The following is a 23,693-nucleotide window of genomic DNA, read 5'->3' as shown; positions in this document are numbered from 1 at the left end:
TTCCAGGAAATAACAGATTCTCCCTTCACTCCCCGCCCCATTCCCCAGTGTTTCAGGAAATGGAAAAATGGCTGGAAGCTCAGTATGACTGGGAATGGGAGGGGATGGGGGCGAGGGTAGAGAGACTGGGCGTGTACCGAATTCCCAGGCCCGTCTGGGTCTTCTCTGAGGACCAAAACGGAAGTAAATCACCTTAGAAGCCTATGGCGAAGGTGGGGGCGGAATGTTGCTTTTGTGTTTTGTTACTTTGAGGTTGGGTCTTAGTGATACATGCTTTAAAGCTCAGAATTCCGGAAAAGGTAGCTGCGGAAAGGTCCCGGAGTTTCAAGCCAGCTAGATCTTGATTGAGACCCTCTCTCAAAAGAAAGGTAGGGAGAAACGAAAAGTATAGAATGTTTCCCTTTTGCAAGGGCTGGCCTTAAACTCACTCTGGAGGCCAGGCTGGCCTCTAACTCACTTCAACCCTCCTGCCTCCTCCTTCCAAGTCCTAGAATTACCGGCCTGTACCGCCATTTCCAGCTTCTGTGATCTATACAACAATGTGAGGTATATATGAATGTTTCACTCTGCGGGTTGTGCCATAGACCAGCACTAGAAACAGACACAATCCACTTGCAAGTCAAGGCCCTTCCCATTGGCCCATCAAAAAGTAAACTAGTAAGTTACAGCTCCTCTTCTTAGCACATTGGGTTGGTCTGGGGACCTGGAAGAACCAATGGTGCTTGTGAAGCCACTGACTTAAGCTTCCCGCAGCCGCTCAACCCCTTGCCCACCCGCAGACTCCGGGCTGGTGGGGCCCATGCTTGCATTTCAGGGTCGCGGGCAAAGCCTGAGTTCAAACAGACTCAAGCCTCCCCACCCCACCCTGAACTTGACCTTGCTCCACACCCAAACAAGTCCGCACCAGCCCTCAGCGCATCTTCCTTAGCTACCCAAGCTTTCACAGCTTGCAGCACCCCGCCTCACTGCGAGTTCAGCGAAAAGATGAACGCCAATGCAGAGTTAAAATTAGCGGTAAAGGAGCGCGCCTTTAATCCTCGCATTCAGGAGGCAGGGGCAGGCAGATCTCTTGGGTTCGAGCCCAATCTGGTCTACAGAGAGGAACTTGGTCTCGAAAAACAAACACAACAACGAATTTTGACAATGCCGGTATATTTATACATGGTGTTTAGACTTTCCTAATTCGTTACTTTTGTGTTTGAACACCTTCGTAGAATAGCTACACTCTCTTCAACCCCCCTTTTCAAGAGAAGAGAGAATCTGCATATAACCAGAGAATGCTAGTTAAATTCACCTCTGGGCCTTGCAATTTTAGGGCCTAGTATAGTAGTGGGTGTGGGGCTCCCATCTCCCCGCCCACCTGAGGGTCCTCCCCAACACCTCGAGTACCTTGAAGTCCTTCTCTATCACAAACCTTTAATAGGAAGGAGAAGCCCCATCCCCCAGTAGTCTGCACGGAGATCTTGGCTGTTAACTTCCTACAGACTCTCCCGGGCAGGCGCCTTTCATATCTGGGATATCTTTCTTTTTAATCTGCTATTTTCATTGTGTGAAATTAGCCTTTGGGTGTTTTGGGAATGGCTTTATGAACTAACGCCATTTGCTAACATTGCCTTTCTGGTATTTCCTTCCAACATTTTTTACGGGCCGTGGAAGATGGACTTCTTAACCAGGTATGAGCTTTTGAATTGCTGGAGTTAGCCACTTCAGAAAAATCTACGCCTCTCTGGTTTTGTCTTGCTTGAACCTTAAAACGTTGCCAGTAACATTGTTGCTTTTCCTGAAGAACCTGGAACATTGCAGTTAGATACATACTACTTTGCCATCCACTTCTTAAAAGTATCAATTTTTATGTGTGTGTGTGTGTGTGTGTGTGTGTGTGTGTGTGTGCGCGCGCGCGCGCGCCACTTCTTAAAAGTATCAATTTGTGTGTGTGTGTGTGTGTGTGTGTGTGTGTGTGTGTGTGTGTGTGTACGTGAACGAAGGTTAGACGGTGACTTTGTGGGATCAGACGCTTTGAGTCCTAGGCGTCTAACTCCGGTCGTAAGGCACTTTCTAGGTTCATCACATCAATCATGCTGATGACTCTGCCAGAAAAACAATGCTTTACTTCTCCTGCATAAATATTAATATGACGGCCCAATTAGGAATGCCTCTAAAAGTTAATGGTAGAGACAGATCCAATACTTAAAAAAACATTAAGAATAACAAACAGATTTGAACTTGGAACCATTTCAAATGACAGAATAAGTTTTTCCCGGTGGTGCTGGGCATTGAACCAGCACTTGGACACGGTAGGCAAATCTTCCACTCCGACCCCAGTCCGTACAGCCATTTAAAAATTTATATACTCAAACAATGCGCTGTGAAAAATGTGCAGCTTATGCAAAGTAGTTTTTCTGCTATTTAATTTTATAACTATTTAAGGTTGTGTGTGTGTGTATCAGGGTGGTGCCTACGTGATAAAATATTGGATGTAGGGGACTTGTTTTAAATAGTTAATGCAGAACACAGCCTGTGTTCCGAAGAGTAAGTTTATTCTGAGCCTTGTAGGGATTTGTGTTGTCCTAAATGAACATGGGAGAGGTTACATGAGCTCCCCGGTAGTCACAGGAGAAAAGAAAATATGGATTTGATTTGTAAACATTAACTGTATACGTGCAAATAACGTAAACATTAACTGTAGCAGTGAAGGAAGGTATCAGGTAGGGTTCCAGCCTTAGTCTTTTCTGGAGCTAGTGATCTGCTTACACCGTGTGTCTCTGCAGTTTCTATGTGGCCGCCAAAAGGGTATTAAATTACATACAGAGGTTTGTGAGGTCGTTAAACACAGCCCAGGATACTTTTGGCTGCTCATGTGCCACATTCCAGCTCTACAATCACACATATCAGTCTATGCGGCTTTTTTTTTTTTTTTTTAAGATTTATTATGTATACAGCGCTCTGCCTGCATATATGCCTGTAGCCCAGAAGAGGGCACCAGATCTCATTTTTAGATGGGTATAAGCACCATGTCCTTGCTGGGAATTGAACTCAGGACCTCTGGAAGAACCTCTGAGCTAGAACTTCTGCCTAGTTTTCTTACCTGGGGCAGCACTGAAAGAAGTGAGGTGGGGCTGTTCAAGTTCTCCTTCGTGGCCTGTGCCCCCACGCTGAAGCCTCCAGTTTTCGATTTGTTTGGCTAACTGATCCAATTTCCTTCTCCTAGTGTGGTTTTACTTGTGGCCATTTCCAATGCATTTGAATTTGGACTTGTTGCTGGTGAGTTTTCTTTTGTTTTGGAGTTTAGCATTTTTTGGGGTTTCTTTTTTTTCTGAGTCCGGGCTTCAAGACAGGGTTTCTGTATAACCTTTGTTTGCTTGGAACTCACTATGTAGACCAGGCTGCTTTGTACTCAGAGATCTACGTGTTTCCAGATCCGGAGCTCTGGGATTAAATGTGTGCACCACCACTGTATGGTTGGGGTTCAGGTACTTGAAACTGGATGTCACTGAACCCAGTCTGTCCTGGGACCCCTGCTCTTCCTCCCTCCTCCAATCCCAGTTCACGCACACACACATGCACATGTGCACTTTCTTTTGGTAAAGACCTTATACCCTGGGAACTCATGATACAAACAAGGTTGCTTGAACTCCTGATTCTCCTGCCTCTGCCTCTGCCTCTGTGCCCCTAAGTTCACTACCAAATCTAGCTGAGGTTTTGTTCAATTTTTTTTTCTTTTTCTTTTTTCTTTTTTTCCGGAGCTGGGGACCGAACCCAGGGCCTTGCACTTGCTAGGCAAGTGCTCTACCACTGAGCTAAATCCCCAACCCCCAATTTTTTTTCTTTAGACCACCCAGCTTTTGTCCCCATTGTCGCTCAGGTGGTACTGTCTGTGGATTTAACCCAGGCTTTACACCTATTGGACTTACTCCCAGATGACATCCACCCCCACCTCCTCTGTACCCCAAGAGACTTGGGATTAAGCACTGTGCTTTCTTAGTACACTGCCAGTGAGCTACATCCTTAACCCTTAGTGTTTGGGGACAGGGCCGCTCAGTCTCACTTCTAACTGTATCCTTCCTCCTCAGTGCTGAGATCATAGATAGGCACGCACCACCGTACCTGTTGGTGGATGTGGACGGGGGGGGGGGGTGTTTTCCTTATGAACACCAACAATATTTTATGTGGCCTACAATACATAATAACAGGGATAGGCCGCCGTGAGCTGGCTGTTCCGTCTCCGAGAGACCTCGACGTCAGAGATAACGACATTCGGGACCAGGAAGAACCTGCACTACGCCCTCGCTCTCTCCAGCTTGTGCCTTCCGTGGGGATACAGAGCAGTAAGACTTTTGCCTTAATCCATCTCTGTCATGGCCTTTGACGCATCTCTGAAGTAACGCGGTAGCACGTACCCCAAGAGACATGATGTGTGTGTTAGCAGTTGGGTGGGTTGTACTAGCTTGACATATAAAGAAAGGTAAGTGAGGCGTGTGTGTGTGTGTGTGTGAGAGAGAGAGAGAGAGAGAGAGAGAGAGAGAGATCCCTGATATTCAGTTTCTCTCCTGATGCCACTTCATGCTGGGACCTGGTAACCATCTGACCATCAGACTGGGTAACCGACCTGGTCTGAAAGGAAAGCTATTTCCCTGAAAGGTAGAGTGGTTTCAGAGTACCCTGGGGAGTGAATGCCTTAGGGCTAGTTGAGCCTTTGCTTTTGGGCTTTTCAGTGATCCTCCTACCCCATGACTTCCCTCACATTTCAGATAAGTTGCTTAATAAAACTTGCTGTCTGAATGGAGGGACCTGCATCCTGGGGTCCTTCTGTGCCTGTCCTCCTTCCTTCTACGGACGCAACTGTGAGCACGATGTACGCAAAGAGTAAGTCCATTTGCAGGGAGCAGGACCGGGAAGGGCGATGGGGAGTGGAGGAGAGGAAAAGAATTTCCTGACAGTGGGTGATGTTTCTTCTCAGGCACTGTGGGTCTGTCCTCCATGGCGCCTGGCTGCCCAAGAAGTGCTCCCTGTGCAGGTGCTGGCACGGCCAGCTCCACTGTTTTCCTCAGACCTTTCTACCTGGCTGTGGTAAGCAAATGTCCGTAAGCAAATGTCCGTCTTTCTTTAATCAGGTCCTTCAGATGCCCAAGGGACTCCCTTTCTACCTCTTCTTCTGCCAGAACTCTTCATGTCCTGACAGAGCCAGCCAGACAGACAGACAGACAGACCTCATGAGGACTCCAGGGGCATACAGCCCAGGGATCCTTGTCAGGTGCTCTCTCAGATGCTCGCTCCTTAGGGAATACTCCCATAGCTAGAAACCCTGTGAAAGGATTCTTTAGATGTGCATCATGGTGACCCAGGGACATAGTGGATGATACCTTAAGTATATGAGGTCCCAACACAATCCTTGGAGGTGCTCCCTCAAGCACAGGTCATTCAGAGTTGGGGTTCTTAGTAGGCGTGCCCTCAGGTACAAGGCTGTTGAATGTTCCTAAAGCATAGGCTTGGGGGAGGAAATGATCCCTCAGGTGTGGAGCTCTTGGTGTGAGTTCCCTGACCAACGCATCTGTAGGAGATGTGGGGTCCTGGCTGAAGGACACTCCCTCAGCCCCAACTGTCTTGCTACCTACAGAGTTCCCTCAAGCCTACTTGAGACTGAGAGTCAGCCGGTGAACAGGAGAAAACCTAGCTGTTTAGACATGAACTGCCTTCTGCTGTCTCTTCCTTTGGTCAGAAGATTCCCAATAGACTGGAGGGTGGCCATTTAATTAGAACCCAGCCCTACAATTAATCCCTCCTGTACTTGGGTGTGGTTTTTGTTGTTTTTGATAAGATATCCTGTTCTGTATCCAAGGCTGGCCTGGAATTCCCTTCAAGCTGGCCTCAAACTCCCATCAATCCTCCTGCCTCAGCCTCCATAGTGCAGATCCAGGAACGTACCACTAGCCTAGGATCTACCAGTTGTACTACCAGAAAAGGTCTTATCATACTGACTGGCCCAGAGCTCAGATCCATGCTTCTGCTCCATCCCATCCCTAAAGCTGTGGTTTAAAATTAGGAGCCACCATGACTGGTTCTTCCTGCATCGGGACATAGAAGAGAGCAAGGCAACCAGTGAGGTCCCCACCCCACGTGGCTGGGGCTTTTTTGAGCCACTCACATCTGGACTCTTTTTTTTTTTTTTTTAAGATCTATTTATTTATTTTATGTATGTGAGTACACTGTAGCTGTCTTCAGACACACCAGAAGAGGGCATCAGATCTCATTACAGATGGTTGTGAGCCACCATGTGGTTGCTGGGATTTGAACTCAGGACCTCAGGAAGAGCAGTCAGTGCTCTTAACCGCTGAGCCATCTCTCCAGCCCCACATCTGGACTCTTATAATTGACTGTGAAAGTCCATTAAACAAATGAAAGCGTTGTGTCATCTGGTACAAGATGGAGCCCTATGGAGTATCTTTACCGTTGTTGCATCCTGGGTATTGTGCATAGATTAGCAACTGGGAGTAGAGTGATTAGATGAATGGGGGTCATTTTTTCTTCCTGGAGTCTAGGGCCTGGGATGTGTTGTCCCCTTACCAGAGCCTAACCAACGTCTGCACCAACATTGGAATAGAACGCATCCAGGGGCGAGTTAACAGTAGGTCTGTGGTTCTGATCTTCAAGGTGTCTTGTAGCTACTGCTGATCTTGTAGGTTAAGCAAGTACACTGTCCTCATCAAGTTAGGCCCCAGCACAGTCCTGGATCTTGGAGGCAGGTATAAGTTCAGGCGGTGAAGGCAGTGGGGTAAATCGCTGGAGGGAGGGACTTCCTTTAATGACTGAACATCTCAACCTTTCAGATGGTTACGTGATGGACCAAGACCTCAAGGTATCCAGGACTCCACGCCAAACACCGTCTGTGCCAACCACTGTTATGCTAGCTGGCATCTGCCTTTTCCTAGAAATGAAAGTATAGGTTGACACGTGAATTCGACACCCACGTCATAGCAGAGATGTCATTCGTCTTAAATAATGCTCACAGTGAATCCCTAACATCACCCCTCCAAACGCTAACTAGGCCTTACCTCTGCGTGGCCCCTCTTTCTGGATGTGCTGGCTATAAACGCCACGGTGTGTGTGTGACAAGTGCTGTAACTCCATAGCCTAAAAACTACTCTAAAGGGCGGAGTGAAAAAAAAAACTACTCTAAAAATGTGCTGTCTGCCACATCCTGTTTTTTTTTTTTTTTTTTTTTTTTTTTTTTCCGGAGCTGGGGACCGAACCCAGGGCCTTGCGCTTCCTAGGCAAGCGCTCTACCACTGAGCTAAATCCCCAACCCCCCACATCCTGTTTTTTGTTTTTGTTTTTTTCCTTGTTTCAAGTTTATTTGTAAAAACAGCATAGAACACTGGTCATCTGCAGATAGTGTGTAGGTGGGTGTGTCACTGCCGTCCGTCTGTCTTCACACTGGCAGGAGCCTTTTCTATGGGGCCTTCACAGGGGCCTGGGCACCCTTAGGAGCCTGGGCTGGAGCTTTGGCCTCTGCCTTGGTTTGAACCTTGGGCTTTGGTTGGCAGAATCTACGACCCTTGGCCATGTAGCTTCGAATCTTCTTCCCAAGTTTGGGGTGAGCGATGAAAGCCAGACGGCTGAGTTTGTGGCTGGAGCCCTTTGGCATCTTGGGCTTGACAGCCTGAGGCTTCACGAGGGCCTTGATGGCCTCTGCGCGTGCACTCACTGCCTTGGCCTTGTTGGCCTGCATCTTCTTCAGGCCTTTCTTGTTGTGCTTCTTGGCAAAGCTCATGTTCCTCAGAAACTTGGGGTCGACCCCCTTGAGAGATTCGTATCTTTGTGACCGGGGTTTCTTGATGCCATTTCTGTGCCATTTGCGGGACTGGTTGTGTGTGGTGTGTGGTTCTTGGACTGGGCCCACAGCACCTGGGACCGGAAGAGCACATCCTGTGTTTCTTAATAAAAGTAATTCTTACTTTCCTTCCTAATATTAAATTCTGGAGATGATTAAATCCCACTGTGCAACTGGAAGTAAACTCAGAATAGCTGAAAACAGCTAAGAAATTATCTTTAGTCACGGAGGTAATGGAGCCTACCTCAAATCAGGCAGAGGCAGGTATATTTCTGAGTTCCAGGACAGCCGGGCCTACACAGAGAAATCCTGTCTCGGGGCAAAAATAAGGAAAACTATTACCTTAAAATGAATGAGGGCTGGAGAGATGGCTCAGTGGTTTAGAGGACTGACTGACTGCTCTTCCAGAGGTCCTGAGTTCAATTCCCAGCAACCACATGGTGGCTCACAACCATCTGTAACGGGATCTGATGCCCTCTTCTGGTGTGTCTGAGACAGCTACAGTGTGCTCATATACATAAAATAAATAAATAAGTCTTTAAAAACATAAATAAAATGAATGAGGCAGATGGCTTTAATCCAAGCGCTCAGAAGGTAGGGGTAGGAGGATCTCCGAGTTCAAGGCCAGCCTGGTCCACTTAGTGAACCCCTGTCTTCAAAAAGGAAAAAGCATCTTACAAGGGAGTTGTAGAAGTAAGAGGGTCTGTGCAGAGGGAGCAGCAGATGGGGGGGAGACTGGGGGGAACTGGATTGATGGATGGATTGATGCTTCCATGGGTGCTGAGAAGAAAATTTAAGAGCTAAGTTGTTGAGCCAAGCGCGGTGGTGCACACTTGTAAGGGCAACACCCAGGAGAACTACTGAGCTCATGGCCAACTTGGGCTGTGTGCTGAGCAAAGACTGAATGGCAAGACCCTCTCACAGAACACAGCTGAGTCTCCTGCAAAATCCTGAAAGCGTTCTCCAAGCTGTGCAGTTAGTCATATCACCTGCTGTGGAGGGAAGAAAATGTTTACTGTAGTAAACCAGATTCTAAAACCGCTCATTGTCAAGTCAGTTTTTATAATACATTGTTCATGAGTATGCACGGTAAAATGGGATCTCTGCTGATCAGGACGTGAGTAGTGTATTTCTAGGTGGTAAGATAAATAGTTTGGGTGGCTGGCCTCCCCCCCCCCATACTTAAAATTTTTTCAAATTCTCCACGATGAGAACATGTTTAATGTGTTTTCTTAAGGAACACAGCAACCATATCACAAATCAGAATCTGGTGGATATTCAAATTGTATTTTCTTTCCTTATTATTTACTATGTATACAGCATTCTGTGGGTAGGCCAGAAGAGGGCACCAGATCTTATTTGATTATGAGTCACCGTGAGGTTGCTGGGAATTGAACTCAGGACCTCAGGAAGCACAGCCAGTGCTCTTAACCTCTGAGCCATTTCTCCAGCTCCCCTTTTCCTTATTTTTTGAAACATGTCTCTCTTTGAACGTAGCCCAGGCTGGCCTTGAATTTTGGATCTTTCAGCTTCCTGAGCGAAAGGCCTCAAGGCACGCACCAACAGTTTGCTTTATGTAGTGCTGAAGACCGAATCCAGGCCTTCCTTGGTGTGCACTGTGCAGCCGTTCAGCCCGCTGAGCTACATTCTCAGAGCACCCCCAAAGAAGCATCATCACGTCAGTGATCTCAGCACTGGCGATTCTGTGACAGGAGCCACCTTGGGATACATAGTGGCACTGTGGCCAGGGGAGGGGAGGTGATGTGTGGGTTAGGGATTTAGAAGATGCCTAAGTGGTTAAACTTTCACTGATTTGACTCCCAGCACCCGCATGGCAGCTCACGGCCACCTATAACTCCAGTTCCAAGGGGTGCACAGTCCTCTTTGGTCTCAGGCACATACACACATAATATTAAAAAGTAACATCAAGGGCTGGAGAGATGGCTCAGTGGTTAAGAGCACCGACTGCTCTTCCAGAGGTCCTGAGTTCAATTCCCAGCAACCACATGGTGGCTCACAACCATCTGTAAAGAGATCCGATGCCCTCTTCTGGTGTATCTGAAGACAGCTACAGTGTACTTATATATAATAAATGAATAAATCTTTAAAAAAAAAAAAGTAACATCAAGAACAAATTGTAACAAATCTTGGGGCTGTAGAGATGGGCCAGCGGATAATAGCCCTTGCTGTTCTGACGGAGGACCTGAGTTTCACATTCTGGCATCCATGTGGTAACTTACACAGCTTTCATAACTCCCATCCCAGGGGATCAGGCACCCTTTTCTGCCCCCCCCCCCAGAGGGACCAGGTACACATGCAGTGCACTTACACGCAGGCAAAACCACTTGTATACATGAGGTTAATAACTTAGAAACGATGCCCCCAGTGGCACGGGTGCAGTTCATGGCTGTGTGTTAGTGAGGACTGGGGCTTGTCTTGTGCCCTGTAGTTAGTGTCTGCGCTGTTTTTCCCATTGTGTCAACCTGTTCCCGTTACACAGTCTTCAGCCTCAGATGAATTTTGATCCCAGATCCCTGTGATTTGTGGTCTGGAAATGGAGTCATGCAGTGTTTTATCACTTTTCCTCTGTCTTAGTTCACTGTGCGTGTCAGCAAGCTCTAATCACAGAGCACGTGCAACGTGCACATACGCCAGGCTGGCACGCGCAGATCTTTTGAAAGAAGGTACAGAACAATCGAGAGACACTTTACCCTGACATTCACACGTGCGCGCTCACACACACACACACACACAAAATAGATAAATATGAAAATAATTTATACGACCCACCCAAGAACCTGGGACCATCGTAATGAGGGGCACAAGCAGTTTCCTCTCTGAGTGGATCCCCTACATGCGAAAAAGAAAAAAAATAGTTTAAAAACAAAGCTGGGTGTGGTGGAGCACACCTTCAGTCCCGGCGCTGTAAGCATGGTTTTTTTTGTTTGTGAGATTCCTTTGCAAGCTTCTTGATCAGCTGTGTTGGAATTCTTGACTCTCGGCCAGTGAGATGTTAACCAGAGCTGGGAAATGTCAGGCTTCTGACCTTTCTCATGTCCCTTTAACCTTTACTTGTGATCACATCAGGAAAGACAGATAAAGGGGTTTGGTCATGCAAGCAAGCAAGCGCGCGTGCGCACACACACACACACACACACACACACACACACACACACACCCTAATCTTCAAGGGGCTAACAGGAACTTCCAGTTTTTGTAGAAGAGTTGGGTTTGCCTAGATGACAACAGGCAATCCAGTGGTCCAATCTGTCAACTCTGATGTCGCAGAGTTCTAGAGAAGTCATCACTGGAGGGGAACACTGGTTCCCATGAAGGATCCCTGTTCACTCCTGCGGCAGGGTCTGTTCCCATCATGGGGTGCCATTGAGTGATCTCATCCCAGAGACCCAGCGGTTGCTTGGGAGTGTGGTAGGGGCACAGGGGTAGTGATAGCTCCCCCCACCCCCATCGCAAACCAGTCCTAGCTTCCCTGGAATCCAAGGTAACTGCAGAAGAGTGTGAGTTGTGGGGAAAGGGAAGTCAGAAAACACAGAGCAGATGTCCAGCCAAACAGTAGCAGGTCCTGAATAAGGAAGGAGGCTAAGGTTGACAGAATAGGGGTCGTATAGTTTCTTTGAAAGACCCACCCCATGAGTCTTTTTTTTTTTTTTTTTTGGTTCTTTTTTTCGGAGCTGGGGACCGAACCCAGGGCCTTGCGCTTCCTAGGTAAGCGCTCTACCACTGAGCTAAATCCCCAGCCCCCCACCCCATGAGTGGGGTGCAACTCAGAGCTGCAACAGGCTTGAACGAGCCCAGGCACGCCCAGATACCTAGGGCCGAGTCACCGTTAAAACTAACAGACCATAAAAGGAAAGGAATACAGAACAGACTAGGAGTACCGGATCTGGCAGGAAGGGATAAGTCCCTAGCCCCCCCCCCCCCCCCGACATTCAGGACGTCCCAGCTGGCACGTACTCTTACCATGTTACAACCTCATTCGAATATGATTCAAACCTGCCAATGTGTGTAGCTATACCTTATTACCTCATCTTGTGAAATAACCAATCATATGTGAACATGTCTATATGCCTCGTTTAAATCCAACAATCCGTAACTATGCATCTGCTTCTGTACGCCCGCTTCTGCTTCCCCAATCCCTATAAAAGCCCCATGCTGGAGCTGCTGGGCTCGAAAGTCCTCCGAAGAGACTGTGTGCCCGCAGGTACCTGTGTTTTCCAATAAACCCTCTTGCTGATTGCATCCGAGTGGCCTCGGCTCGGTCATTGGGCGCTTGGGGGTCTCCTCCTGAGGGAAAGGTCCTCTCCGGAGGTCTTTTCATTTTTCTTTTTACCTTTATTTAGTATTATTTTATTTTGGGGAGCTGGTTCCCTGTCTGTTCTGGAACTTGCTCTGTAGACCAGGTTTTAAACTCAAGAGATCCGTCTGCCTCCACCTCCTAAGTGCTGGGATTAAGGGCGCGTGCCAACACTGTTCTCTTGATTTTGTGTTTGTGAATGTATGCAGCGCCCAAGGAGGCCAGAAGAATGCATCAGTCCCCTATAACTGGAGTTATGTATGCAGAGGGGAAGTGCATGTGTTTGTGCCCACCACAATGACTCAATGGTTAAGAACATGTACTACTCTACCCGAGGACCTGGGTTCAAATCCCAGCAACCACATGACAGCTCACAACCACCTGAATCTACAATTCCAGGGGATCGGCTGGCTTTTGGCTTCCATGGGCACTGGCTCACAAACATACGAACAGACAAAACAACAACACACATGAAATGCAGCAAATCTTAAAAGGTTGTGATACTTTTCTTCAGGGTCTCTAACCCTGTATAGCTTTTAAGGTCTACTATTCTATCATACAACTGAGACTGTCAATCAGTTCAAAGTTAGCGGGATAAAGGCTGACCTCAGAACAGAGGCCAGGATCACTGGGAAGGCCAGGGTGGGTTCCCTTCTGTCTCTGACCTGGGAACGTCAGCTCTACACTGTGAAAGTGAGGAAGCAGCTGGTGCTTCTCAGACAAGGCCACTCTGGCCACACCTGAAGACAGCCCATCCCCCAAAAGTCCATCTGATCTGGGTGTCGTATGGAGGAATCTCTTAGCTACTATGGTGTCTGGGCAATGTCTTTTCCCCAAAAGGTTAAGCTGAGGGCTTAGAGTCTTTGATGAGGTCCACCTAGAGCTAAAACGGTCTTTTTACAGCCCCACCCAGAAGAGCTGGCACTCCATACAGAGAGTGGGGGGAGACCTGAATGAGTCAAAGTACAGTTGACGTGAGCCACGCCATGTCTCAGCTCCATGAGGGTGGCAAAAACCTTCCTCATGGGTCTGAGTGTGCGTCATGAAAAGACCAACTGCAGCTCCTCCTCCAAGCTAGCCGGTCCCTCCCATGACCGCGTATAATAAACGCGCTGAGGTTCCAGGTTGCATAGTAAGTAGCAGGTTCGTCTCCGTCAGAGCACACACAGCCCACCCGACCCCTGCTTTTCTGTGTGTGTGGCTGTACATCTGTCATTTCTTCATTCCCTCGCCACACCTCGTCAGGATACAGCAATACCAGTACGTATATTAATAAAGACTCTCTAACCCAAACGCCATCTCCCATTAGGACAATGGGGGCCTCGCTCCCTCTCAGGCTATGGCCCACCAGCTGAAGCCTTCTTCCCTGGACTACAGCAGTGGTCGCACCTCATTCTATTGAAGCTCAGATATGTTCTTACCACAGCCTAATTAGTTCTCTCTCAGCAAGTCTCAACCCCCAAACTGTTGCTCCTTGCACCGAAAGGTCCCTTCTTTTGTCCCTTCTCAAGTGACCTTCTCTTTAAAGCTTTCTGTCAACACATTACTGGAGTTGAAGACTCCAACCTCACCGTCCCTCTGCTCCACCCCCTTCTTAAAAAGCCAGCATCGGGCTGGCTGCAGGGCAGCTTGATGGGCAAGCTGTGTCTTTTGGAGCCCATAAATACATACGCCTGAGCTCACATGACTGGCCTCAGAGGCTTCATCTGGAATGTCTGGAAAGACCTCAAAGTTCTCTTGCCCAAAATAATCCTCCCCAAAGTACTGCCAAAGAATCTTCCCTGTTCTCAGTTTTCTTCAGGGAATGACCTGGAAGACTCCAGACGACAGGCTAGCGTAATCCAGACAGCTTACTAGCTGCGTGTACCTCAGTAGCCAGGCAGGGGCTGCTTATCCAAAGGTAATCGAATATGGATCAGATTTATAGAGGGCTTGAAAAAGGTCAGGACAAGAGTTGTACAAGTCCAGCCCCATGGGATTTGCAACTCCTGTCATGTGTCACCTTCAATGGGGTCCTTCAAGACAAGTCACCAGGAGCCCGGGCTTCCAATTCCCTACGGTATCATACACCATGCAGAAGCCCTCATCTCAGACCACTTGGAGGCAGTGGTCAGAGGAAGGTCATTATCAAGTCACCTTACAGAAGCCCCAGGTCCCACAGCTGTGTGGTGGGGTCTTGAGTATACAGGAAATGGAGCGCATAGGTCAATCCTGCTGTCTCGGCTCTCTGTCAAGCTCTGGCTGGCCCCTGCTGGAGAGGCCTGGCTCTCTTGGGCCTGTTCCCCTCTACTCTCCTCACCCTCTCTACAGTTGCAGTACAAAAGTTGCCTCCATAGAGCTCTGATCAAATCATCTGACACAGACTAAAGAGATTCATTTGGGCCTATGGGTTTTTTTGACACTTGTTTGTTTACCCAATTATTCATTTATTTTACTGCGTGTGGAGCAAACGTGCCTCAGGTCTGAGGACAACTCTTGTAAATTGGGTCTCTCCCCCAGCAGGGATTGAAGTGGGTCCCCAAGTTATGTTGCATGTACTTTTCGCCACTGAGCTGTCAGCCGCCACTGGCCGTGGCTTGTGACTTGAAAGGGTTTTGGTCCACCATGGCAGGGAGGGCATAGCAGAATTTATGGCAGTGGCCCCTAGTAACTGATTTCTGCCAGTTAGGCCCCACCTCCTGAAGTTGCCACACCCTCCCCAAACCTCGAAGTAGCAGAACTGTAAGTGTGCAGAACATGAGTCTGAGGGAATCACTTCACAGCCAGAACACCCTGACCCCCCCAACCCCCTACCCCCCCAGGCTTCCATCAAAACACACCATCTTCCCCTTGCTTTCCACAGATTTCACAGACGCCATCCTACATCTTTCACTGACTACATATTTCTCTCTGACTATGAAGAAACAAATGGCTGTCGAGTCCTATGTAGAACATCCTGGGGGCCTGCAGGAATGGCTCCCACCCCGTGGGACAGGGAAAAGGACTGTTGTCAATCACTAGGAAGAAGGCCTGTGTGCCCCGCCCTGGGAAAGCTTTTTCTGCTGTGGTCAGCTTTTCCCAAAAAAAGCTGCCAAGTAGAGGCTGGCGGTGTCACGAAAGTGACATTACCAGGACTGGGAGGTAGCTCAGTTGGTAGCGTACTCACTTGGCGTGCAGAAAACCTGGTGTTCCTAGTGACACATGCCCATAATCCCAGCACTCAAGAGGCAGGGGCAGGAGGCTCAGAGGTTCAAGGGCATTCTTGGCCACAATGCCAAATCCAAAGCCAGTCCCTGCCCAAGAAAACAACAACATTGCTAAGCAGCTAAGATCCCCTGAAGAGATGCGTTGCCCCCTTTCTGCCTGATTTATGCCTGGTGGATTTTGAATTTGCCTAGGAAGGATCTAAGCACGGCCAAGAGTGAGTTCTTGCATCTCGGGAGTGAAAGGAGATATTCCTCGGATGAGGAGCTTTTCCCAGTCCCACTACAAAAGCCAGAGATAGCCCTTCCTGGATTCTGCTGCATCTGCAGACTGGGCTGGACCTCTGTGGCCAGTACCACATGACCTTAGCTTGCATTCAGTCTTTCCTTACGAATGGCTGGTTGAGCCAGGTTGCCACTTTCCCAGAATCCACCCTTGATGGTTAGCATTCCGGGTGCAGGCCTGTTTCGTTGGCTGTTTTGCTTGGCCCCTTTGGTGGAGAGTTTTTTGAGCCTCGTCATCTCCCATGGGGCAGTCCTCTGTCCCTACTATTTATTTCTCTTTCCCTGTTGCCTTCACATCCAAAAATTGTTCCTGTAGCCAAGAGTGTCTGCTGTGCTGAATACAAATGTTTCAACTCCAACCGGCCCCTGGCAGCCTCTTGAATTTTTCCTCCATCATTTTGGGACAACCCATGGTAACGAACTGGAACTGAGTACACCCTCTGTTTCTAAGAAGGAAGGACAACTGCAGGGATATGTCCGTAATAACGTCACCATCTGCCAGGGTCCCCTCTGAGACACAGGCTCCGCTGGCAGCCAAAGTAGCTTTTCCAAATGGCCTTCCTGGTGGGCGTCTCAAAAGACGGTGGCATCTGCTTCCACCCCGTCTCCAAGGACTGAGTCAGCCACCTCGCCTCTTGCAGCCAGGCAGAGTCCAAGAAGAGAGCCCTTGGAATCTGAGGTCAGAAATGTCTCACATCCACAGAGCTGAGTACAAGTGAGGAGGAACTTACTTGGCCTCACAAAACTGCATTGCTTCCATGGCTGTCATCTGGAAGCTGCAGGACACAGAGGACACAGAAGCCGGACACTGTGACACGCACCTCTACTGAAGCCGGCAGGTCAAGCACCAGGATGGATTCAACAACACCCTCTCTCCTTGGAGAAATGGCTGATGGCAGGGTTGGTCTAGGGCATGAAAGAGGGAACTGGAGCACTTCCTGCTGAAATAAGGAAGTGCTCAAAGGACAATGGAAACACGTCAAAGGAGGGAAATCAGTGTGACTGACTCTTACAGGCCACGTCTGGGACAAGTTGAACATAAGAAATAAAAGTTAGGGGTTTGGGGATTTAGCTCAGTGGTAGAGCGCTTGCCTAGCAAGCTCAAGGCCCTGGGTTCGGTCCTCAGCTCCGGAAAAAAAAAGAAAAAAAGAAATAAAAGTTGACAGTAATTATAGTAACCCACTCAGTAGTGCTCATGATAGCTAGGTAGCTATTCAGAGAGATACATAGCACTAGAAGAAATGCATTTGTACTGTGCATTATCACCCAATAGGAGCTGGCAAGATAGTTCGGTCCCATGTAGACATAAGTACATGAATGTGGATCCCACGTACAAAAGCTGGCCTTGCTGACACACACCTGTAATCCTAGTGCTTCAGAGGCAGAGACGGGAGGATCCTGATGTGTGCCAGCCAGCTAGTCTTGACCAATCAATGAGCTCCAGGTTCAATGAGAGACTCTGCCTCAAACATAGAGAGCAGGATATGGTGGCACATGCTTTTAATCCCAGCACTCGAGAGGCAGAGGCTAAAGGATCTCTGTGAGTTCGAGGTTAGCCTGGTCTGCAGATCAAGTTTCAGCACATTCAAGGCCACACAGAGAAACACTGTCTCAAAACAAACAAACAAACAAACAAACAAAAAAACAAAAACACTACCCAAACAAGCAAAAACCAGAGGTGGCAAGTTTAATGAGGCCCAATTGAGATGCTTCCTTAATCTCTCAAGATCTCCCCTACCAAGTACTTACTAATTAGAGGCAGAAGGGGCAACTTTTCCATAGAAACTGTCAGGTGCTAATGTGTCACTAGGTCAGAACCAGAACAATGGTTGTCTCACACTCTGATGTGCTGCTTAACTTCTGTCAACTTGACTGGAGTCACCTCCATCAGACTGGCCTGTGAGAATCTGGGGGACATTCTACTGCTTAATGTCTGATGTGGGAAGGCACAGCCCACAGTGGGTGGTGCCATCTCCTGCAGGTGGCCCTGGATCCTTTAAGAAGTCAACCTTGAAAGCTGTGGAGCGTAGGCCAGTAAGGAGCACCCTTCTGGGGTTTCTGCTTCAGTTCCAGTCTCCATGTTCCTGCTTTGAGGTCCTGCCCTGACTTCCCTCGGAGATGGGCGGTTGTCTGAAAGCACAAGATGAAATAAACCTTTTTCTTCCCCAAGTTGCTTTTGCAACAGACAACAAACCAGAAGCCCTGTGCTAAGATACGGACGCCAGAACAATGTCACCTCCATGGTACTGATAGCCGAAGTCCCTCCCTAAGCTGATTCTGACGGTGAGGATGCATCTAGCTTAAGCAGTTTGAAAAGCACTCTAAAAAAACACGGGCCTGAAGCCTTTACAATGTCATGAGTGAAAAAGGAAGTAAGGAGACAGGAGAGGAGGGGAGAAAGGGAAGGAAGGGAAGGGGACTTCTAAGTGTGAAATTATTTCAAATCAAAAAAGATTTTCAAATGCTTGCCTAGGAGGCATGATGGGTCCAATGATGCAATCGTGGCACACGGTGACCAACATTTTGGTTTGGGTTTGAGGCCTGCTCCACAGGAGGAAAATTCATGCCTGATACTGCAGACCTGATCGAAGTCCATGACTCAAGCGGTCATTAGCCCTGGGATGGACTGGTTGGGAAGACATCCAATGCTCTGTCTTGCTAGATGGACCTGCTGCCAAACCGTCTTTTTTTTTTTTTTCTTTTCTTTTTTTCGGAGCTGGGGACCGAACCCAGGGCCTTGCGCTTGCTAGACAAGCGCTCTACCACTGAGCTAAATCCCCAACCCCGCCAAACCGTCTTTTTAACATTTGTTCATACCCACAGTGCTCAGTACTGCCCTCAACCTTGGCCAGAGGAACTTCTCTCTGCAGTTGCCAGCAGTTAATGCAAAGTCTCAAAACTGGTTAAAATGAGACCCTGTCCCCAAAATTTCTTCTTTATGAAAAAAAGAAATACACGAAACAGGTTCAGCATAGGCCCTCTGGAGGAAAGTTTGTGGCTTCCTAAAACCTTCAGCGTGTGCTTACCATGTAACCCAGCAACCAGCTCTTGGCAGTTCGTCTTCAGGGGATGAACACTCACGCTCACAGAGATCTGAACTCGAATGTTCCCTGCAGCTTTGTTGGTAATAGTGCTGAACCGGAAACACGAGTGGATGGTTAAACTGTGGCGGAGCTCACCCTGCGGTACAGCATTGAGAAAGCCCGGGAAATGATGCCCAGTGCCAACCTCAGAAGATCCCACGCTGCGTGGCTCTAGGTATGCAGCGTTCTTGAAATGGCAAAAGTACAGACTCGGGAGAAAGGAGTGGTCAGACGTGGTGGGAAGAGGGAGGGAGAGAGGTGGCTGCCGCTGTGAAAGGGAAACTCGAGAGAACCTTGGAGGGAGGTGCACAAACCTGCACATGTGATAGCGTGCGAGCCTGCTGAGTGCACGCACATACGTGTGCATGGCACACGGAACCAGTAAGGCCTGAAGAAGAAACACTTCTTTTTTTTTTTTTTTTCTTTTTTTCGGAGCTGGGGACCGAACCCAAGGCCTTGTGCTTGCTAGGCAAGCGCTCTACCACTGAGCTAAATCCCCAACCCCCGACACTTCTATACAATCAATCAATCAATAAATAAATAAATATTCCTAAAAACCAGTCTGTTACTTACTATTGATAAAGTCTCAGGAAAGATTCTTATGTGTCTCCATTTCTTTGTCAGTATGATGGGTTTGGTGATAGGACTCAGATCAAAAGAGCTGCACCTAGAGTTAATAAATATTCGTTATTACCTACAGTAATAAGAAGCCCTGAACTACTATTATGAAAGCTGTCTGATCTCTGTACAGATTTTCTGTGCCAATTTTAAGATGTCACTACTTTTTAAGTAACATTCTTTCTATTTGTATTTATTTATTGTATATAAGTACACTGTAGCTGTCTTCAGACACACCAGAAGAGGGCACCGGATCTCATTACAGATGGTTGTGAGCCACCATGTGGTTGCTGGGATTTGAACTCAGGACCTCTGGAAGAGCAGTCAGTGCTCTTAACCACTGAGCCACCTCTCCATCCCCAGAGAGGTCTCTTTTAAGAGTGGAAATCTCACCAGAAAAAGGAGAGAGTCGTGGGGTGGGGAGGAATCCACACAGAAAGCAGGATTAAGGAACAGATGAATAGATTATGTCCCCAGAAAACAGTGTGTCAAAGAACACCTTGACTGCATTAAACCATGGAGGAAATTAATTTTCACACTGCATAGGAATTTCTAAGTCTAGGGCCTCTGGGGTTTGTCTTTCTGAAGCTTAGCGATGGGTTTAACCACATGGTGGTTTAAAAAAATCTGCCAGTTTTCGTAATGTGTTAGCTCTCGCTGTGGCCTCTAGGCAAGGCTTCCCATTCCAGAAGGCGTGTGCCAGCACAGCAAAATAACAGGGAGAGAAGACATCTCCAAGCATGTGTTTGTAGTTTTTTGTTTCGAATGTTAGATTTTTTTTTTATGGCATTCATGTTAATTTCAAGAGTCTCTAGCCCTGTTAAGGAAGATGACCTTGAACTCCTGATCCTCCTGCCTCCACTTCCCAGTTCCCGAGGTCACAGGGATGTGCCTTCCACAAACTTCCTGGGTGGTAGGCAAGGACTTTATCTATTACATCATCATCCCTGGTGTTCCTTTGTATCAGTGTCTCACTCTGTAGTCCAGGCTTGACCTCAAAAATCTCAGCAATCCTCCTGCCTCAGTCACTGGAGAGCTGGAATTACAGACATAATCCCCTCCCCGCCCCCCAAGCCTGGCTCTATTTTTTGGAAAGGGGGGGGTCTCAATCCCTATCCAAAAATCTCCACATCAGCCAGATACTCTGAGCTCAAGGCAGTGGGAAGAATTGGCAAAGAAAATCCACCCCAGCTCCTAAGGGCTCCAGGTCGGAAATCTCCTGCATCGCCTCCTGTCTAGGTCTTTGCTAGAAAGAATCCCACGACCAGGAAAGTTGACTATGTTTTTCTGTCCAGGACACTGCCAGGGAGGGGCTCCTGTTCCAGAGGGGTCCAGGCACGGCCAGGTCTAGGCTGCAGCACAGAGCACACTCCCTCTCTCCGTAGGTCTCCTTGCTACTCGGGAGGAACTAGCTTTACCACTAGCGAAGAACTGAGCCAACTGGACCAATTTGAAATGAAGTCGAAAGAGTGACAAATACAAGTCTTTGCCAGACAAAAGGCACAGACGTGGGCGGAGGCATGCTAAACCTCTCAAACAGTCTGCCCTGTCAATACCCGGGCCCCTCCTGGGCTGTGAGATTTGGAAATATCCTTTCAAGTTCCCAGCCCATAACATGAACAGAACTCTGTGAGAGCAGAACGCGCCTTACCCGAAGCATCTCTTACTTCTCCCTGTGCAACTGAAAGCCCCAAAGCACCGAGAATAAACAGGTTCAGGCAAGCAACTCTGGGTAGACAGACAGACAGACAGACAGACAGACACACACACACACACACCATACCTTCTTTTTTTTTAATTTTAAAGTAAACTGTACTGTGCTTCACTCTGATGGCGAAGACCCTTGTAGAAATTTCTAACTGTGAAAGAAACTGAATATAAAATGAAGATTGGGAAATTGAGAAAATACTGATCTAAAATGCAAATTGAATCTGAAGTAGTTATAAATGAGTACTCCTTAACATACACCCAGAATGGAGGTTATGGATGCCCCACATTGGTGGGTCAAGTGGGTTTCTTCCAATGTCTTTTTTTTTTAATATTTTTTTATGCATATGAGTACACTGTAGCTATCTTCAGATACACCACAAGAGGGCATCAGATCTCATTACAGATGGTTGTGAGCCATCACGTGGTTGCTGGGAATTGAACTCAGGACCTCTGGAAGAGCAGCCAGTGCCCTTAACCGCTGAACCATCTCTCTAGGCCCCACATTTAGCTTTATAAACATGTTTTCTAGACAGCTTCTAAAGGCTTTGTTGGATGTGAAGTACCTGATACCCAAACGACAGCCAACAAGAACCTTTCCCAGGAATCACCCAACGTAAAACTTTTTGCTATTTATATTTCGTATGTAAAGATGTTTTGCTTGCATGTATTATGTGCGTCATATGCATACCCAGTACCTCTAGAAGTCAGAAGTGGGCTTTGGTCCCCACAATCTTAAGTTATTGATGGTTCTGAGCCACCCTGTGGTGTGACCCAGGTCCTCTGCCAGAACAACTACTGCTTTTAACCAACCAGCCACCTCTCCAGTCCCAATTTTCCGACTTATAACTGTTCAGTTTCATGGTGGATTTTCTTTTTTTTTTTTTTTTTTTTTTTTTTTTTTTTTTTTTCCGGAGCTGGGGACCGAACCCAGGGCCTTGCGCTTCCTAGGTAAGCGCTCTACCACTGAGCTAAATCCCCAGCCCTATGGTGGATTTTCAAAAAGGACGGGTGTCCCAAATCCTAGCTGGGCACAGAGGAACTCCCTGAAGTGCCATCTGTGCAGGAGGCTGAGACAGGAGACTGCTTGTACCTGGGAGTGACAGGCTAGCCTGAGCACCATAGCAACACAGTTTCAAAAAGGAAACAAACAGAAAAGCCAGGATTAGCAGTTTATACTTAGGAGGCTGAGGCAGAAAGGTTGGTTTGAGACCAGCTCAGCCTATGAAGTGAGTTCCAGGTGAGCCTGGCCTACAGAGTGAGACCCTCTTTCAAAAAAAGACCCAAGGGTGGTGATTGGAATGAGTGGTTATGGCTCTCATAAGCTCATAGATCTGAATGCTCCACTGAATGCTCTGTGGCCAGGGAGTGAAACTGTTTGGGAAGGATCAGGAGGTGTGGCCTTATTGAAGGAAGTGTGTCACTGGGTATCATTGACTTTGAGGTTTCAAAAGCTCATGCTAGGGGGCTGGAGAGATGGCTCAGTGGTTAAGAGCATGGACTGCTCTTCCAGAGGCCCTGAGTTCAATTCCCAGCAACCACATGGTGGCTCAGAACCATCTATAATGGGATCTGATGCCCTCTTCTAGTGTGTGAAGACAGCTACAGTGTACTCATATTCATGAAATAAATAAATTAGTTTAAAAAAAAAGAGCTCATGCTAGTCTCAGTCAATCAGTGTCTGTCTGTCTGTGACTCTTTCTCTGTCTGCAGATCAGGATGATAGCTTTCAGCTACTTTCAGTACCAGGCCTGTGTGCTTCCTGCTATGATGATCATGGACTCAACCTCTGAAGCTGTAAGCAAGCCCCCAGTCAAATGCTGTCTTTCATGAGCGTTGCCTTGGTCGTGGCGTCTCTTCACAGCAATAGAACAACAGCTAAGACAGCAAGGGCCCACACTGAGATCCTGACTCAAAACAAAACAAGCAAAAACCTCAAAATCACACACCACAAACATTTCACTACCTTTTTACCCTTTCATTTGCGTGTGATGTTTATCATCAGAAGAACAATAAATGGCTGGAGAGATGGGTCAGTGGCTAAGAGCACTGGCTACTCTTCCAGAGGACCCAAGTTCAATCTCCAGCACCTACATGGCAGCCCACAACTGTCTGTAACCCCTCTTCCAGGGGATCTGACATCAGTGCACGTAAAATTAAAAAATTAAATTATTTTCAAAATCTTGCTTTAGAAAATACAATAAAACTTACCTGGAGTGAATGAGCGAGCCAATTTATCTACTTAGTATTTATTTAATAGTATTTATTTATTTATTTAAAAACAGTGTGTATCATATACCCCACGCAAGCCGGCATCCCCAGCGTTTTGTCCTGATTCCGTGATCACTGGCGCCATTGCTCTCACACCCTCATAAGCATGTTCAGAAACACAGTCGTGGTTTGATGATAGCCCAAGCTGTGTTTATCCTCAGACAAGAATACCCAAGACGTTCAACTCAAAAATACAACAATGAAGAGGGGCTGGGGTGGGATGGCTCAGGGGTTACCTGTGCTAGCTGCCTCTGTGCAGGACCTGAGTTCAGGCTCCAGCATCTATGTCAGATAGCTCAGTACTCCAGGGGTGACAAGGTCCTCTCCTGGCCTCCGAAGGAAGCTGAGCACTGGCAGTCTTCACTCACACAGACACACACCCATAAATAGAAACGAAATAAACC

At 47.7% G+C, this 23,693-nt stretch overlaps 2 protein-coding genes and 1 long non-coding RNA gene across 3 annotated transcripts; 1 reads left to right on the top strand and 2 right to left on the bottom strand.

Annotated features, from left to right (window-relative positions):
* The first annotated feature begins 1,656 nt into the window (after nt 1-1,656).
* On the top strand, nt 1,657-7,189 carry Cripto (cripto, EGF-CFC family member). Its single transcript, XM_063266259.1, has 6 exons — nt 1,657-1,673; nt 3,209-3,261; nt 4,191-4,325; nt 4,749-4,863; nt 4,958-5,067; nt 6,825-7,189. Exons 1-6 carry the CDS (start codon nt 1,657-1,659, stop codon nt 6,938-6,940), a joined length of 546 nt encoding a protein of 181 aa, XP_063122329.1. The 3' UTR covers nt 6,941-7,189.
* Nucleotides 7,190-7,316: 127 nt separating this feature from the next.
* On the bottom strand, nt 7,317-15,847 carry Rpl29l4 (ribosomal protein L29 like 4). Its single transcript, XM_039082886.2, has 2 exons — nt 15,718-15,847; nt 7,317-7,902 (listed from the first exon to the last, which is right to left on the bottom strand). The coding sequence occupies exons 1-2, from the start codon at nt 15,845-15,847 to the stop codon at nt 7,448-7,450; spliced, it is 585 nt and encodes a 194-aa protein (XP_038938814.1). The 3' UTR covers nt 7,317-7,447.
* A 1,438-nt stretch (nt 15,848-17,285) lies between these two features.
* Nucleotides 17,286-21,886, bottom strand: LOC134480239 (uncharacterized). The gene is made up of 2 exons (XR_010054492.1): nt 18,637-21,886; nt 17,286-17,740 (listed from the first exon to the last, which is right to left on the bottom strand). It is a non-coding gene; the product is annotated as an uncharacterized LOC134480239 (long non-coding RNA).
* Between the last annotated feature and the right edge of the window lie 1,807 nt (nt 21,887-23,693).

Source organism: Rattus norvegicus, chromosome 8, assembly GCF_036323735.1.
Source record: "Rattus norvegicus strain BN/NHsdMcwi chromosome 8, GRCr8, whole genome shotgun sequence".
Classification (NCBI taxonomy): domain Eukaryota; kingdom Metazoa; phylum Chordata; class Mammalia; order Rodentia; family Muridae; genus Rattus; species Rattus norvegicus.
This window is presented reverse-complemented; position numbering and strand designations above follow the sequence as displayed.